This window comes from Salmo trutta, chromosome 17, assembly GCF_901001165.1.
Source record: "Salmo trutta chromosome 17, fSalTru1.1, whole genome shotgun sequence".
Lineage (NCBI taxonomy): Eukaryota > Metazoa > Chordata > Actinopteri > Salmoniformes > Salmonidae > Salmo > Salmo trutta.
In genome coordinates this window covers 19,120,685-19,137,623 of record NC_042973.1, presented here as the reverse complement: position 1 = coordinate 19,137,623, position 16,939 = coordinate 19,120,685, and the positions used below count along the sequence as shown (strand labels likewise).

Here is a 16,939-nt window from a genome sequence, read left to right as displayed (position 1 = left end):
TAAGAAATATTAGGACGAGCAATATCGGAGTCCAAAGTGTGTGTGCGCGCGTGTGTGTATACATACAGTACCAGTCAAAGTTTGGACACCTACTCATTCAAGGGTTTTTCTTTATTTTTACATTGTAGAATAAGTGACATCAAAATGATGAAATAACACATGGAATCGTGTAGTAACAAAAACATGTTTTTCAATCAAAATATGTTATAATTTACATTCTTCAAAGTAGCCACCCTTTGCCTTGATGACAGCTTTGCACACTCTTGGCATTCTCTCAACCAGCTTCACCTGGAATGCTTTTCCAACAGTCTTGAAGGTGTTCCCACATATGCTGAGCACTTGTTGGCTGCTTTTCCTTCACTCTGCAGTCCTACTCATCCCAATTGGGTTGAGGGTCAGGTGATTGTGGAGGCCAGGTCATCTGATGCAGCACTCCATCACTCTACTTCTTGGTCAAATAGCCCTTACACAGCCTGGAGGTGTGTTGGCTATTTGTCCTGTTGAAAAACAAATGATAGTCCCACTAAGCGCAAACCAGATGGGATGGCGTATCACTGCAGAATGCTGTTGTAGCCATGCTGGGTAAATGTGCCTTAAAATTCTAAATAAATCACAGACAGTGTCACCAGCAAAGTACCTCCACACCATCACATCTCCTTCATGCTTCACGGTGGGAACCACACATGGAGATCATCCGTTCACCTACTCTTCGTCTGACAAAGACACGGTGGTTGGAACCAAAAATCTCCAATTTGGACTCATCAGACCAAAGGACAGATTTCCACCGGTCTAATGTCCATTGCTCGTGTTTCTTGCCCCAAGCAAGTCTCTTCTTATTATTGGAGTTCTTTAGTACTGGTTTCTTTGCAGCAATTCGACCATGAAGGCCTGATCACACTGCCTCCTCTGAACAGTTGATGTTGAGATGTGTCTTTTACATGAACTCTGAAGCATTTATTTGAGCTGCAATTTCTGAGTCTGGAAACTCTAATGAACTTATCCTCTGCAGCAGAGGTAACTCTGGGTCTTCCTTTCCTGTGGCGGTCCTCAAGAGAGCCAGTTTCATCATAGTGCTTGATGGTTTTTGCGACTGTACTTGAAGAAACTTTCAAAGTTCTTAATTTTCCGGATTGACTGGCCTTCATGTCTTAAAGTAATGATGGACTGTCGTTTCTCTCGATCTGTTCTTGCCATAACATGGACTTGGTATTTGACCAAATAGAGCTATCTTCCTTATACCACCCTACCTTGTCACAACACGACTGATTGGCTCAAACACATTGAGGAAAGAAATTCCACAAATTAACTTTTAACAAGACACCTGTAAATTCAAATGCATTCAAGGTGACTACCTCATGAAGCTGGTTGAGAGAATGCCAAGAGTGTGCAAAGCTGTCATCAAGGCAAAGGGTGGCTACTTTGAAGAATCTCAAATATATTTTGATTTGTTTAACACTTTTTTCAGTTACTACATGATTCCATGTGTTATTTCATAGTTTTGATGTCTTCACTATTATTCTACAATGTAGAAAATAGTAAGAATAAAGAAAAACCCTGGAATGAGTAGGTGTGTCCAAACTTTTGACCGGTACCGTATATATAGATATATGATCGGATGTATAAGCATTATAGACAGTATATTGATAGAAAATGCAGTATATCTGAAGAATATGTAGGATAGAATAGTATATATACAGAAATAGTTGAATGGTATAGGCCTTGACTAGAATAACGTGTATATATATATATATATACATATACACATACATAGATGAAATGGGTAAAACAGTATGTAAACATTATTAAAGTGACCACATTAACAACCCATACTATGAGGGTTGACTCCTAACACAAGATCCACATGTAATTCAGACTTTTAGGTAAATCATGATTTAATGGAAATTAGATTTGACCATGAAAGTATCTTGTGATGATACCACATGATCACTGTTGACATGTGCTGGCAAGTGGCCAGTCCCTTTCACATCATATTCAATCAATCATTCTGTCAAGACATATCAGGTAGAGGCAAAACAGAGCCATGTCACATCAGCTGTAGTGACCCAGCAAGATGCAAGTGATTACTTCTGACAGCACGGTTGAACAGACACACTGATAACAAGCTAGTACAGAGAGCTTGAATGTTCTTAGTGGTTGAATGGATACACTGATATACAATTAATGTGCTGTACATCCCTCCCTTTGCTTATTAAAGCAATAAGGCACGAGGGAGTGTGGTATATGGCCAATATGCCACGCCTAAGGGCTGTTCTTATGCACAACCCTTAGTCGTGGTATATTGGCCATATACTACAAACCCCCGTGGTGCCTTATTGCTATTATAAACTGGTTACCAATGTAATTAGGGCAGTAAAAATACATGTTTTGTCATACCCATGGTATACTGTCTGATATACCATGGCTTCCAGCCAATCAGCATTCAAGCTCGAACCACACAGTTTATAGATAGATATATCCCCTCTGTAAATTGTATATTCCGACTGTAATCAGCCTATACTCCAGAGTTATGTTCAGAGAGAGAGTTTATTAGTCACATGCACAGGGTTGCAAATGTGAATGCAGGGTACAATGAAAATCTTGAGCTTCAAGCTCCAACAGTGCAGGTCAAAGGGAAGTGAATGAAACAGTAAAATAAATAATAACATACATATTTACAACTAACATGATAAATTACCATTGGGGTGGGGGCAGTGAAAATGTCAGTTGAGGGGGGTGGGAATGTCTATGGGGGGGATGGGTAGGAAGTCCAGGAGGGGGACAGGGGGAGCAGTGGTCTGACTAGTGGTGGCTATTCAGCATGATAAATGTCCATTGGGTGGGGGCAGGGTAAATGTCCATTGAGGTGGATATTGTATATATTCTGTATGATGTTCAAGTAGACTCGTGTCTCTATTCTGTTTGTATATTGTCTATTGCTGGCAGCACCACACTAAGGCAAATTCTGGGTATATGTATAAAAAAAAAAAAAAAAAAAAAAAAAAAAAAAGGTGATCCTGATAATAGCAGTAATGTAATGACTTGTATAGTATAGTGGCGGTGAGCAGTAGCTGTCTGTACCTGTAGTGGTCCTTTGCCTGATGCAATGCTGCCTCTGACCAGAGGTGGAGGAGTGGCCACAGAGCCAGAGGATGGCTGGAGAACAGAGGGAGAGAGAGAGAGAGTGAGTGAAAGAGAGTTTGGAAAGAGTGAGTGAAACCAGACAATTGATGGCAAGCTTTATGCGTGTGAGTGTGCGTGCTCGTGCTTGCATACGTGTGTGAGTATGTGTGCGCATGCATTCGTGTGTGTGCATACAGTGCATTTGGAAAGTATTCAGACCCCTTGACCTTTTCCACTTTTTGTTACGTTACAGCCTAATTCTAAAATTGATTAGATTGATGAGGGGGAAAAAAACAATTTACACACAATACCCCATAATGACAAAGCAAAAACAGGTTTATAGAAATGTTTGCACATTTATAAAATAAAACAAACTGAAATAACATTTACAGAAGTATCCAGACCCTTTACTCAGTACTTTGTTGAAACACCTTTGCAGCAATTACAGCCTCAAGTCTTCTTGGGTATGACACACAAGCTTGGCACACCTGTATTTGGGGAGTTTCTCCAATTCTTCTCTGCAGATCCTCTCAAGCATTGTCAGGTTGGATGGGGAGCGTTGCTGCACAGCTATCTTCAGGTCTCTCCAGAGATGTTCGATCGGGTTCAAGTATGAGCTCTGGCTGGGCCACTCAAGGACATTCAGAGACTTGTCCCGAAGCCACTCCTGCATTGTCTTGGCTGTGTGCTTAGGGTCGTTGTCCTGTTGGAAGGTGAACCTTCACCCCGTCTGAGGTCCTGAGCAGGTTGTCATCAAGAATCTCTGTACTTTGCTCTGTTCATCTTTGTCTCGATCCTGACTCGTCTCCCAGCCCGCCACTGAAAAACATCCCCACAGCACAATGCCACCACCACCATGCCTCACTGTAGGGATGGTGCCAGGTTTTCTCCATACGTGACGCTTGGCATTCAGACCAAAGAGTTCAATCTTGGTTTCATCAGACCAGAGAATCTTGTTTCTCATGGTCTGAGTCTTTAGGTGCCTTTTGGTAAACTACAAGAGGGCTGTCATTTGCCTTTTACTCAGAAGTGGCTTCCGTCTGGTCACCATAAAAGGCCTGATTGGTGGAGTGCTGCAGAAATGGTTGTCCTTCTGGAAGGTTCTCCCATCTCCACAAAGGAACTCTGGAGCTCTGTCAGAGTACCCATCAGGTTCTTGGTCACCTCCCTGACCAAGGCCCTTCTCCCCCGATTGCTCAGTTTGGCCGGGCGGCCTGTTAGGAAGAGTATGGTGGTTCCAAACTTCTTCCATTTAAGAATGATGGAGGCCAATGTGTTCTTGGGGACCTTCAATGCTGTAGAACTTTTTTGGTACCCTTCCCCAGATCTGGGCCTAGACACAATCCTGTCTCGGAGCTCTACGGACAATTCCTTCAACCTCATGGCTTGGTTTTTGCTCTGACATGCACTGTCAACTGTGGGACCTTATATAGACAGGTGTGTGCCTTTACAAATCATGTCCAATCAATTGAATTTACTACAGGTGGACTCCAATCAAGTTGTAAAAACCTCTCAAGGATGATCAATGGAAACAGGATGCACCTGAGCTCAATTACGAGTCTCATAGCAAAGGGTCTTAATACTTATGTAAATAAGGTATTTTTGTTTTTTAATACATTTGCAAAAATGTCTAAAAACCAATTCTGGCTTTGTTATTATGCGGTATTGTGTGTAGATTGATGAGGGGGAAAAATAAATGTAATTCATTTTAGAATAAGGCTATAACATAAGAACATTTTGAAAAAGTAAAGGGGTCTGAATACTTTCTGAATGCACTGTATGTGTGTGTGTGTGTTTAGATACCTTCTGTACAGTGCTCTCCTTCTGGATCTGGCTGTGTCGTAGTTTCTTCAGCAGCACCAGCTTAGCCTCCTGTAGTCTCAGCTCCTCCTTCAACTGTTTGATGATGCGCTCCCTCTCGTCTGGGCTGCTCTTCTACACAAGGGAAGACAGCAGGGGATCATACACACAATTACATTAGAATTGATTTGCATCCATGATGGATGAAGACACATTGGGAGTAGCACAAAGAGAAGAGTCGTTCTCTGTGTGCGTGCGTGCGTGTTCGTACCCTGAGCAGGTCAGTGTCTGTCTTTCTGTAGTAGTTCAGGCCGTTCATGACGGGGATGGACAGCTCGTTGTCTGACAGCACTATGACATCATTGTTTGGTGACAGGGGCTGCCTCTCTTTCTTTACGTCACTGAGAGAAGAGAGAAAAACAAAAACAAAATAACTAAAGTCGACTTTACTAGTAGGAAAAAATAAGACATGGAAAGCAAAGATGATAGGGAAAGCCAAACCCCCTCTCCTCACACAAATTAATTTTTGCGTGATCATACAACACTCATTAATCATATTACAAATGATGGCCACAATGGCCAGTATGCAAACAGACAGAATCAGCATTCGTCCAGTAGAGGGCGGTAAATGATAACTTTTCAGTGATCTACGAGTGAGTGGATAGTGTTGGGACACCCAAGTCAATCTGAGATTCATAGTGGAGTGGGAGCTCTGTTCACAGCCCGGTCTGAATAAGAGCCTTCCTCTTCATATCTTTTCACTGGTATGGTAGTGTCAGAAACTTGGGCCAAAAGTAGTGAGTTTATGACCAAGTTGTAGGCCCAGCCTGGGAGATTACATCTGGCCTCATTGCTTCCTCCGTGGCTGTAGCTAGCTGTTGTTTCCTCCAGCCTGAGGAGGACAAAGGGGAGCAGCGGTATGTAGTGTGGAGCCTGTGACAGAGAGGCCGACGGAGATGGAATGCTCGCTCCCCCCCGACACAGCAGGCGTCCCGCTCGTACCCTGTGGGTGGGGGGGTTGGTGAGTGTGTGGGGGGCATGTTGACTCTTGGTAGGGACAGTAGCTGTGCCTGAGGCCCGGTACGTCAGGGCCCCACCCCTCCCAGCTGCTGACACCAGAGTCGCAGAGCAGAGGCCTACAGGACACATTGGAGGGGAAAGCGAGAGGGTGGGGGAGGGGAGAGAGGAACGTGGCTAGGACCCAGCCTATTGTATACACTCTCACTCACTCATTTACTGACCGTGTGTCTTGGACTACGGTGCAGAGGGTAGGGCACAGTCTCCCTGGCTGCTGCAAAACATCCCAGATCCCTACTGTGGTAACAGGGCTGAGGCCTGGTTCAGTTTAGAGGGGAGGCAGGGGAAATACAGTAGCTATGATTCACAGTCACACCATCCACAGCTGGTTATACAGGGGCCATGTAAAGCAATGGACCACGTTGGGCAAAGAGTAAACTGATGGATAGGGAGGCCCCCCAGACACACACAGTGACCTAACCAGGAGAAACTCTTAGCAATGGGCAAAGTGAGGGTTATTATCTGTGGTGACAAGGCGATCTCCTCCACCCTGAAAGCTGATTAGACAAGTATAAACAAAAGCCACGTACCTGGTTACATAAGATCCAGAGCCCCACTGCTTCTGTTTCTACTAGTTACTGCTTCTCTGAAATACTCCGCAGTATTGACTTCCACTGAATTAGTAAACTCGTGGGAGCAAAGTATCAGGTAGAAAAAGTGCATTCCTTCAAACCACTACTCGTGAAACTAGACAGAAACGTCATCAACAGTTCTCTCTTGCTAGTCTATTAAGGTCTATCTGGCCAAAAGTGTTTTTTTAATATATTTATAATTCAATGACAGTGGAATGCAATGCTTATTGGCAAACTTCTGCAGTACATAAAAGGTCCTTCCTTGGAAGCTAGCTTCCTTTCTCACTACTGCCCTCACTCACCTCTAGTGTATATTAATCACTCTACCGAGTGAAGAGAACACGTGACATCAGGCATTTCCCTGCCCTGGTCATGTGACACACCCACCCAACAACAGCCCCTCCTTCCCCCAACTGCTCCCTCCAATCTCCAATGTGGAAACCATGGCAACGGCCAGCTGGAACCAGTTTGTGACAGTTTGTGACCTTCATTTTGTGTGAAGTGAGGCAGAGTTCAGGTGCTGGAGAAAATGGAGGCAGTCAGCCGGAGCCTCAAACTTTTCAAAATGGGGGCAGGCCACCCAGAACCGAGGGAGTACAGACATGTACTTCCTGTGTGAGAAGCCCACTCGCTAGCTAGTGCAGACAGTAGTTCAAACACACACACAGTAGTTGTCAAGCAAATGTCCCTTCCCAGACAAAACAAAGCAGTAGAATAATCTAATCACCTAAATAGACCCTGTACAGACTCAGAGACAATCCATCATATTGTAAACATGCACCACAGGCCAGATGGGAAAAATAACATTTTAGAGCAACATTCGAAAATGAAATCCAAATCCAGAGTGTGACGGTAATACTATTAACAAAAAGAGACAGTGTCTGAGGGTACCATAGTTCAGTTAGGGCTGGTTCAAATTTACAGCCAGACAGAGTGTAGGCTACCACAGTGTGTGTGTGTGTGTGTGTATGTATGTAATCAGTTTGTTTCACCTCTTGGATGTGCTCATATCTACAGGCCTGTCCCCGGTCTGCACCTCCACTTTGATGGTAGCCTTAACCTCACCGGTCTTCAGGATGCTCATGCTGGCAACCGTGGCTGTCTGCTCAGTCTTCACCACATCTCCTCCTCCACCCACAGCCACTAGAGCTATAGGTCCATCTGCTGCAGGTAGCAGGTCACAGTTCTCCAGCTTTACCTTCTTACTGTCCAGCTCCCCTCCAGGGCTGCCAGGGGCCACCACGTCCCTCTCCAGGGCCCGCTTCCGGCTGCGCGTCTGACGCACCGCCTCCTCCGACATCACTGCCTGGGATAGAGAGAGACGGGGGTTAGAGATATGGATAAACACATAGGTCAGGGTCTGGACAGCATAGTTTTAGTGATGACGCACTGCCTCAAAATGAGTTGGAAGTTTAACACTGGCTGATAATGAGGAGTGTGGTCATACAATACAAACAATGAAAACCTAAATGCCCACCAGGGCACCATATCAGTGGAGTGTGGACTGTAGTAGCAGGCCGGGTATTAATTCCTCCAGCTGTACTGGGGAGGGGGGCTCTCTGTCTGACTGCAACACAGACCTGTCTCTGAGTGCCTGTTCCCCAGATGCTGACCCAATTCCCCCCTCATTACCATAATAGAGGATGGAGAAGGGAGACCCACTCAGCTCAAACACCTGCTTCACCCACAACTATTACACCGCACAACACCATGGATAAAGTATCACTCAAACAGACATGCAAATATCTCACAGACACACAAACGCAGGTTATGAATTGAAACAAGAATCAGAGTTCAGCGTGACCTCGAAAGTGTGTGCGTTCTGGACTAGAGTTGAGGTACACTCAGGGAGACCTACTCTTATCTCCTTTCAAACATTCTGACTTTTAAATATAATTGCCTCATCTCTCCCCTTATAGAGGTTCTAAACAATCATTGGGCAGCCACTGTATACCTGTGTACACACTTCTCCCATCAGAACAAGAAAGCTGCTGACTCAAGGTCTTTTTCATCCACTGTGACATCAGAGCAGAGCTCCACATGACCCTTCCCAAGATTCCATAGGAGACATAAAGCACTTCCCTGAGAACCGGTTTAAACCGGTCTGTGGTTTTAATCCCTGGAGAGACCAACTGGCAGCGGGAGAGGCCACAGCAGCCTGCAACTGTGGGAGGGAGACAGCGTCGCCTGGATTCCAAAACACAAATGCCTGCCAGAGAAAAGGCCACTGAAACTTTTACACAGACATCTGAAGAACACAAAAAAATTGAAATCACCGAATCGATCACCATCAATAGGAATCCATGTAGCCTATATAAAGTCGAATGGAAAATGTGAGATTGTAACTTTATTTTGGTGTAGATCCAACCATTTAAAGCACTGATTGCCAATGATCATCGCACCGAAGCAATACGGACTCATTCAGAAAAACAGAATAGCACCCACTCAGTTGGGGTCTTAACTTAATGTTGGGAGTTAGAATAGTAGAATAGACAAGGTGCAATTTCAAAATGTTATTGTGCATCAGCAGTTTCTCTTTTAATGTCAGTCATTGACAGTCACTCATTTAGCCCATGTCAGCTAAACATGTTTAATCTAAACTTGTAATCATGGTCGAATTACCAACCGGGAGGGGGGGGGGGGGGGGTCCCCATTGATTTTATTAATCACACTCACTCAGACATCATTAAAACCATAATTTCTCTCCACCCTATTCCAAAATGGGTAGAATTGCAGGAAATTAGTTATAGAATTCATTTTTTAAATTATATCCGCCCCATGGCAAAATGTGTAGAACTGTAGCCAACTTGCTTTAAAAATGCAAAATGTTCTCTACGGCCCATGGAAAAATGAGTAGAATTGCAGGAAATTAACTTTAAAACTAAAGAAATGTCACTCTGCGGTCAAGAGGGGGGCCACTAAAATGTTTTGCACAGAAGTTAACAAACTTGAATAATGTGACATAGCATGTAGAAAGAAATGTTGAAACTGTTCGCAAAACAATGTCGATACAGGCTAGAACACTTTACAATGCAAGAAGATACCGGTAACTTCCAGCTTTGTAGCTCAACTTTCCTTGCTATGCTAGCTGACAGTGAAAGCTAACATCGATTGACTACTCTAGTACTTTGTTTAGGATAATATGCAAACCATAACACAAAATATGCTGATTTTAAAGATGATTGCCACCAAAAACTCTCTCCCAAAGAGTATCTATTGCCTCAGCGAATTGACTATGCTCTGTTAATGATGTCATTACTGGTTAAAGAGACAGCAAACATTTTTATAAAAAGCAGCTACTTCTATCAAATTGATTGTATAATTGATTCATTCATGCATACATACATGGCAGTCTCTGAAAAATGTTACCATAACAAAATTATAATGTAATGATATTGAACTCAAAAAGATGCCCAACGATTGAACAGAGCAGTGGCTGAGTTTCTCTGTCTGGATCAAGTGCCATTCTGTGACTTTAGCTAATAGGCCTTTTTTTGCAGTGATATTGTTTCGATATCGTTTTTGTATCAAGTATCGTGATGGTATCGATTATTGTGATACTAAACCTGGTATCGAAGTCAAAATTCTGGTATCGTGACAACACTACTTAGGGCCCCCAAAAGGCTTGGGCTGGCTCTGACTGCATGTGTAGCAGGGTTTCCATTAGCCGGTAACAGCCGGCTTTTGGCAACAACAAAAAATTAAAGCTGATAAATAAAATTGGCACCGGCCAATTGTCTGGGAGAAAAAAATATCCCATTGCAAAATGCTGCTTTGTTTTTTGTCTATTCATTGATGAAAATAGTCAATGTAAATACATTTGACCGGTCATGCTTATCGGTGTATGGGTTAATTTGCATAATTTTGTGCAATTAAATTGGTGTGTGTGTATTTTCGTTAGTCGTTATTATTCTTATTTATCACCCGTGCACAGCATACAGATACAGACCCTAGCTTAAGCTAAAAATATGTCAGACAACGTGAAAGCTGCTGCTACAGCGTCTGTTGCTGCTGGAGTGAAACGCGTTTTTAAATCAAATCGTACTTGTCACATTCAGCGAAAACAACAGGTGAAATGCTTACTTACGAACCCTTTCCCAACAACAGAGCTAAAAATACATCTCAAATTTGCACACAAAAAAATCAATAGTAACACAAAATATTTAGGCTATTTACAAGGACTACCGGTACATTTTCATTTTAGTCATTTAGCAGATGCTCTTATCCAGAGCGACTTACAGTAGTGAATGCATACATTTCATACAAGCATTTATTTTATTTTTTTGTACTGGCCCCACGTGGGAATCGAACCCACAACCCTGGCGTTGCACACACCATGCTCTACCAACTGGGCCACCGGTACTGAGGCAATGTGCAAGGGTACGAGGTAGTTGAGGTAATATGTTTTATAAGCCCAATCATTGCCTAATATTAAAAACAGTTTTGATAGCCATCATTAAAAAATAGCTACTATCTTTATTTCTCAACAGACAACTGAAGTGCACTTCCCATTCCAGTGCATATAACGGTAGGCAGGCTTCAGCGCGTCACACACCACTTTGCAATGAGCTGGAGGCAGTATGCATTTTGAAAACATATTTAATTGTTTGAAACCTGAACGTTTTACTACATATCTTGAGGTATCTTTACCTCACTTCAAAGTAGCCTAGCCAAAATACGACCAACCGTGAAAGCAATTTTATAAAGACTACCATATGCCATTGAAACCAGTAGCCTATTTCCCTCAATTTCTATATTTGTCCAGTAGCCAAAAGGCACAATCCTAATCATATTAGCAACCCATGCTAGTTGTTGAATCTTTAGATGTCCCCGGATATTTTCATCTCTGTGTCAAAAAACCTCTCCCATGTGCGGTGCGCTTCTGACAAGTGTTTTTCCACTAACAGCATTATGGAACGAACATTCAAACACATAGCCTACTGCCTTGTGCGAATTGCTGCGCTTATAATGTGGAGAAATAATAGTTAATCAACATTAAGCTAAAACGTTCTGATCTGCTGCATCAGCCTCGTTTCAAAAATATATTTTAAAAAATGTTTTATGTAGCGTAGGCCTACCGGTTGTATGAATTTGGGATCTACCATTCCACAACTGTCCCAGAGTTTGTTTGGAATAGGCCGTTTCTTTCTCACACAGAACGACAAGCTGACCAATAGAATTGGTACACTTTTCTTCATGGGGATAGTAGATTGACAGAGTAGTGATTTTGCTGTTCATTACTTGTCTTGTTGGCTGAGGAAAAGTAAAATGTGGACATTTATTCCAACATCTTCAAACGCAAAGCAGAATTCGTAAGGATGCACCTCGTTGCATGTTGTAAATGTGAGTTCTGTCATTCTGAGCACCGTGGATGGACGCCCTACACAAACCCAATGCATATGGGTCCGGTAAATTTCTCAAATGTCCAGTAAATTAAAATGCTGCCGGTCAAATGTCCCGTGCCACATTTTTCTAACGGAAAATCTGATGTGTAGGTTTGGATGTGGGTACGCAGACCTGTGAGCCACTGCAGCCCCTCATGTTGCCCATCCCTGCTTTAGAATAAAACATCCACCAGTGCTCTGAACCTGGTTTACTCTTTAACATCTGGAGACCAGAATGTTGACCATGTTCAATTAGTGTCAGAAACTGTGCCCTATGAATGTGCTGGCACATTAGAATCAGGGCTTTACATGCTTGAAAACATCACTGCTATGGCTCACATCAAAACAGATCACACTCTGGTGTACCTTGAAGAGTGTACAAGGCCGGCCTAAACACTCAGCCACTCAGGCTACTTTCTGCAACAGGGCTATTGTCATGTCATCTTGACACTAGCACAAAAAACACATTCACCAGTCTAGTGCTCCATGTCAAGGTTAAGGATAGACATGTCTCCAGTCATTTGCTTTGATGACTGTTAGCTAAATCTATGAATACTTTATTCAGAAGGTCCACACATTCAGCTAGGGCTTGTCAAGTGTGTGCAGTTCACTTTGTCACAAGTGAGCTTTTGTTGTCAAAAACCACTTGATTGCCAGTTCATTGGAACCGTAAATGAGTTGAGTGGATCAGTCTGAAATTCTCAAATGCTGGTTGGGATGGGGTTCAATTCCCACGACTTATTTGAGGCACACATGAGAACAAAAGAAGATCCATATATTTTAGAGGTCAGACAGGTGCTTGGACTTTTGAGTAATTGATAGCCGCACATACATGCAGGCCAGGATACCAATCCCAGCCACTCCTAGCACTGATGCTTAGGCTAAAGTAAACAGCCTCCAATGGTCCTCTGTCAGGAAGTGAAGAGTCTTGGTGGTTCCAAACTTCTTCCATTTAAGAATGATGGAGGCCACTGTGTTCTTGGGGACCTTCAATGCTGATCTGTGCCTTCACACAATCCTATCTCGGAGCTCTATGGACAATTCCTTTGACCTCATGGCTTGGTTTTTGCTCTGACATGCACTTTCAACTATGGGACCTTGTATAGACAGGCGTGTGCCTTTCCAAATTATGTCCAATCAATTTAATTTACCACAGGTGGACTCCAAACAAGTTGTAGAAACATCAAGAATGATCAATGGAAACAGGATGCACCGGAGCTAAATTTCAAGTCTCACAGCAAAGGGTCTGAATACTTATGCAAATGTGATTGCATTTAATTTATGTTTTTATAAATTTGCAAACATTTATAAAAATCTGATTTACTTTGTCAATATGGGGTAGTGTGTGTGGATTAGAGGGTGAAAAAACTATTTAGTCAATTTTAGAATACGGCTGTAACGTAACAAAATGTGGAAAAAGTAAAGTGTTCTGAATACTTTACAAATGTACTGTATAACCTTGTAACCCTGCACAACAACTCAGTACTGGTACTCCCTGTATATAGCCATGCTATTTTTACTCGTTATTGTTATTCACTGTGTTTATTCCTCATGTCACTATTTCTATTTTATCTTCAACTCTGCATTGTTGGAAAAGGACCCTTAAGTAAGCATTTCACTGTGTTAGTCTACACCGGTTGTTTACGAAGTATGTGACAAATAAAACTTGAGCCCACACATTAACACACAGTGACCCTGGAAGGGACTGGTGGTCGCTGAATGCGCTCCCTGAATGCAACCAGGGACATCAGGGCCTAAAATGTCCGCAGGACCTGAGGGGCACGATACAGTGTAGTATGTAGCAAGGTAAGACTTGCCTCATTATTTGATGTGAAGTAAAACCTTCAGGTTTCAAACAATTATACTGCCTCAAGCTCACATTGCAAGCACGTATGAACTGCTCTTGGTGTCGGTCTACATGAGAATCATAGGAGCCAGAATGGCCGCCTCAATGCCCTCCCTGCTGATGACATCCACTGGAGTCATCTCTAAGGGAGCTATTCTTGTTTGTAGCTCAGGCGTGCATCACGCAGTGTGTCGGGGTCTGTCTCCATGGCGCGTGGCTAGAGACGTCTCATAGGAAATGGATGGCATCATGAAGATGCAACATCCACTGTGCTGTAGGCCCTGCTTCTAAGCAACAAAGGGAGGAGACCAAATAGAACATCAGCGTGTGTGCGTTCAAGATGGAGATGCACAATATGTGTCCGTCCTCAACTGTTACATCACACTCAGCCTATCTACCACCCCATTGAAGCTCATTTGCTTTTCACCAAGCAATGTCTATCTATGTGAGAAAATCAGGAGATTTCGCATTAGACAACCCCTGGGATGACAGGAAAATAAATCAGATAGCAGAAAAAAGCAGTAGAGTACAGCTAAAACACATGTACTAAAAGGAACGTAAAAGAGTCTATACATTCACTGTCTTTCAAAGCGACACGAGTGACTCAGAAATAACATTGCATCAGTCTTTCAGCCTGTCATCTGCACTGATACGGGGCTGAGAGAGCGTTTTGGAAGCAGGTGATTGCAGGAAGGAACCAGGAAGAAGTGGAATGATGAAAGAGAGCTTAGAGCCCATACAAGGACAGATTGATAATTACATTCATTTGTGCTTTTCACTATAGCACTCGGGTGTCAATCAACAGAGTGTTACTGTGTAGGCACTGCTTTCAGTCAGTGACCTCTATTCAAGAACATTAAAAACATTTCATCATGAAAATATGAGTTCAGGATTTCTTTCACTACTTGGCCAGGACAACAGACTAAAAAACATGTTTACTTTGAAATTAAGGGGAGATCATTATCTTGCTGTAGGCAGAGGACCAACTATGGATCTATACAGAACAAAAATATAAATGCAACATGTAAAGTGTTGGTCCCATGTTTCATGAGCTGAAATAAAACAGAAATTTCATATACACAAAAAGCATATTTCTCTCATTTTGTGCACACATTTATTTACATCCCTGTTAGTGAGCATTTCTCCTTTGCCAAGATAATCCATCCACCTGACAGGTGTGGCATATCAAGAAGCTTATTAAACAGCATGATGATTACACAGATGCACCTTGTGCTGGGGGACAATGAAAGGCCACTAAAATGTGCAGTTTTGTCACACAAAAGGTAGTGTGCAATTGGCATGTTAACTTCAGGAATGTCCACCAGAGCTATTGCCAGATAATTGAATGTTAATTTCTCTACCATAAGGCACCTCCAATGTGACAGAGAATTTGGCAGTACGTTCAACCGGCCTCACAACCGCAGACCACGTGTGACCACGCCAGCCCAGGACCTCCACATCCGGCAAATTCACCTGTGGGATCGTCTGAGACCAGCCACCCAGACAGCTGGGGAGTATTTCTGTCTGTAATAAAGCCCTTTTGTGGGGAGAACTCATTCTGATTGGCTGGGCCTGGCTCCCAAGTGGCTGCGCACCTGCCCAGTCATGTGAAATGCATAGATTAGGGCCTAATTAATTTATTTCAATTGACTGATTTCCTTATATGAACTGTAACTCAGTAAAATCGTTGAAATTGTTGCATGTTGCATTTATATTTTTGTTCAGTACAGAATCAATGAGTGGCATTAGGCAATATCTGGCAACTCCAGTGTCAGTCAGTAAAATACAGAGGAATTTGGGAGACTGACAATTTAATCAAAACACCTGTAAGGGTAATGTTAAATAAAGGAAGTGACAGATCTGACAAAATTATGAATTTCAGGCAAGCTAAACACCATCACATCTCAATCAAAACAAAAATCTCTGAAACTGGAAACACTTATCTCCCTCACTAGCTTTAAGCACCAGCTGTCAGAGCAGCTCACAGATCACTGCACCTGTGCATAGCCCATCTATAATTTAGCCCAAACAACTACCACTTCCCCTACTGTATTTATTTATTTAGCTCCTTTGCACCCCATTAATTGTATTTCTACTTTCTTCCACTACAAATCTACCATTCCAGTGTTTTACTTGCTATATTGTATTTACTTTGCCACCATGGCCTTTTTTGCTTTTACCTCCCTTATCTCACCTCATCTGCTCACATTGTATATAGACTTATTTTTCTACTGTATGTTTGTTTTATTCCATGTGTAACTCTGTGTTGTTGTTTGTGTCGAACTGCTTTGCTTTATCTTGGCCAGGTCGCAATTGTAAATGAGAACTTGTTCTCAACTTGCCTACCTGGTTAAATAAAGGTGAAATAAAATAAAATGTAAATAAAAAATCCTCCATTCAAGTTTGTACACCACATTTGGGAGAGGGGTGAGAACCACTGTCACTGTGTTGATACTCTCAGCACATAACACGTTATAAAGTGCTACCTGTTTGCGAAGATGATGGTAACTTAAGAGACAGAAAATTAATGCTTTAATTAGTCTTGATAAAAACAGTCAGTGTTAATCTACACATTCTAAATGCAAACCATCATCTCAGGTCTCATAATGACAATGGTTAAGGGCACTAATTTATTGCACTATTGCATGCATTTGCATAGTGATACCAGCAAGCGTACATAACGTTAGAGCTCTCAGCATCAAATTAACTGCACTATCAGTACAGTGCCCATCCCTACAAGATTCATTACATTGATAATGGAGTTGCATGCAAATTTCCAAAGAGATAGAGTGGAGAGAGATTACTGGTTTGTGTTCCCTAGAGATTATGGCGAGGACTCTAAGGTCTCCGGTAGAAAACAAGGCCTGGGACAGATCTAGCCAGCAAGAGAGAGAGAGACAGCCAGAGGAGCAACAGGCCACCTAGCAGTCTGATCACATGTGCATTCAGATGAACATTAAAACACACCAACATTGGTGTTGCTTTTTATTGCATCGTCCAATTTCCACCCAGATCGCAAGCAAAATGAAGCTGCACACACACACCAGTCATTTTTCGCTTTCATACTTTGATTGCAGACCTGTACTGTTGACGACTTCTTACCAATGTGCAATTTACCATTAGAATTGAAGTGAATTATT

The 16,939-nt window shown here is 42.6% G+C and overlaps 1 protein-coding gene across 5 annotated transcripts in view; it reads right to left on the bottom strand.

The window, feature by feature from the left end:
* LOC115151802 (transcriptional repressor p66-alpha) overlaps positions 1-16,939 on the bottom strand; it is a 38,510-nt gene that overhangs the window by 7,008 nt on the left and 14,563 nt on the right. For 4 of the 5 annotated variants that reach the window (XM_029696043.1, XM_029696039.1, XM_029696040.1 and 1 more), the window contains exons 2-6: positions 8,524-8,778; positions 7,562-7,875; positions 5,192-5,321; positions 4,924-5,055; positions 3,079-3,153 (exon numbers count right to left, since the gene is read on the bottom strand). In XM_029696043.1, the coding sequence (XP_029551903.1) occupies positions 3,079-3,153; positions 4,924-5,055; positions 5,192-5,321; positions 7,562-7,875; positions 8,524-8,544 (672 nt within the window). In that variant the 5' untranslated portion in view covers positions 8,545-8,778. The remainder of the gene's footprint in view (positions 1-3,078; positions 3,154-4,923; positions 5,056-5,191; positions 5,322-7,561; positions 7,876-8,523; positions 8,779-16,939) is intronic. The other variant, XM_029696042.1, reaches the window with a different exon arrangement.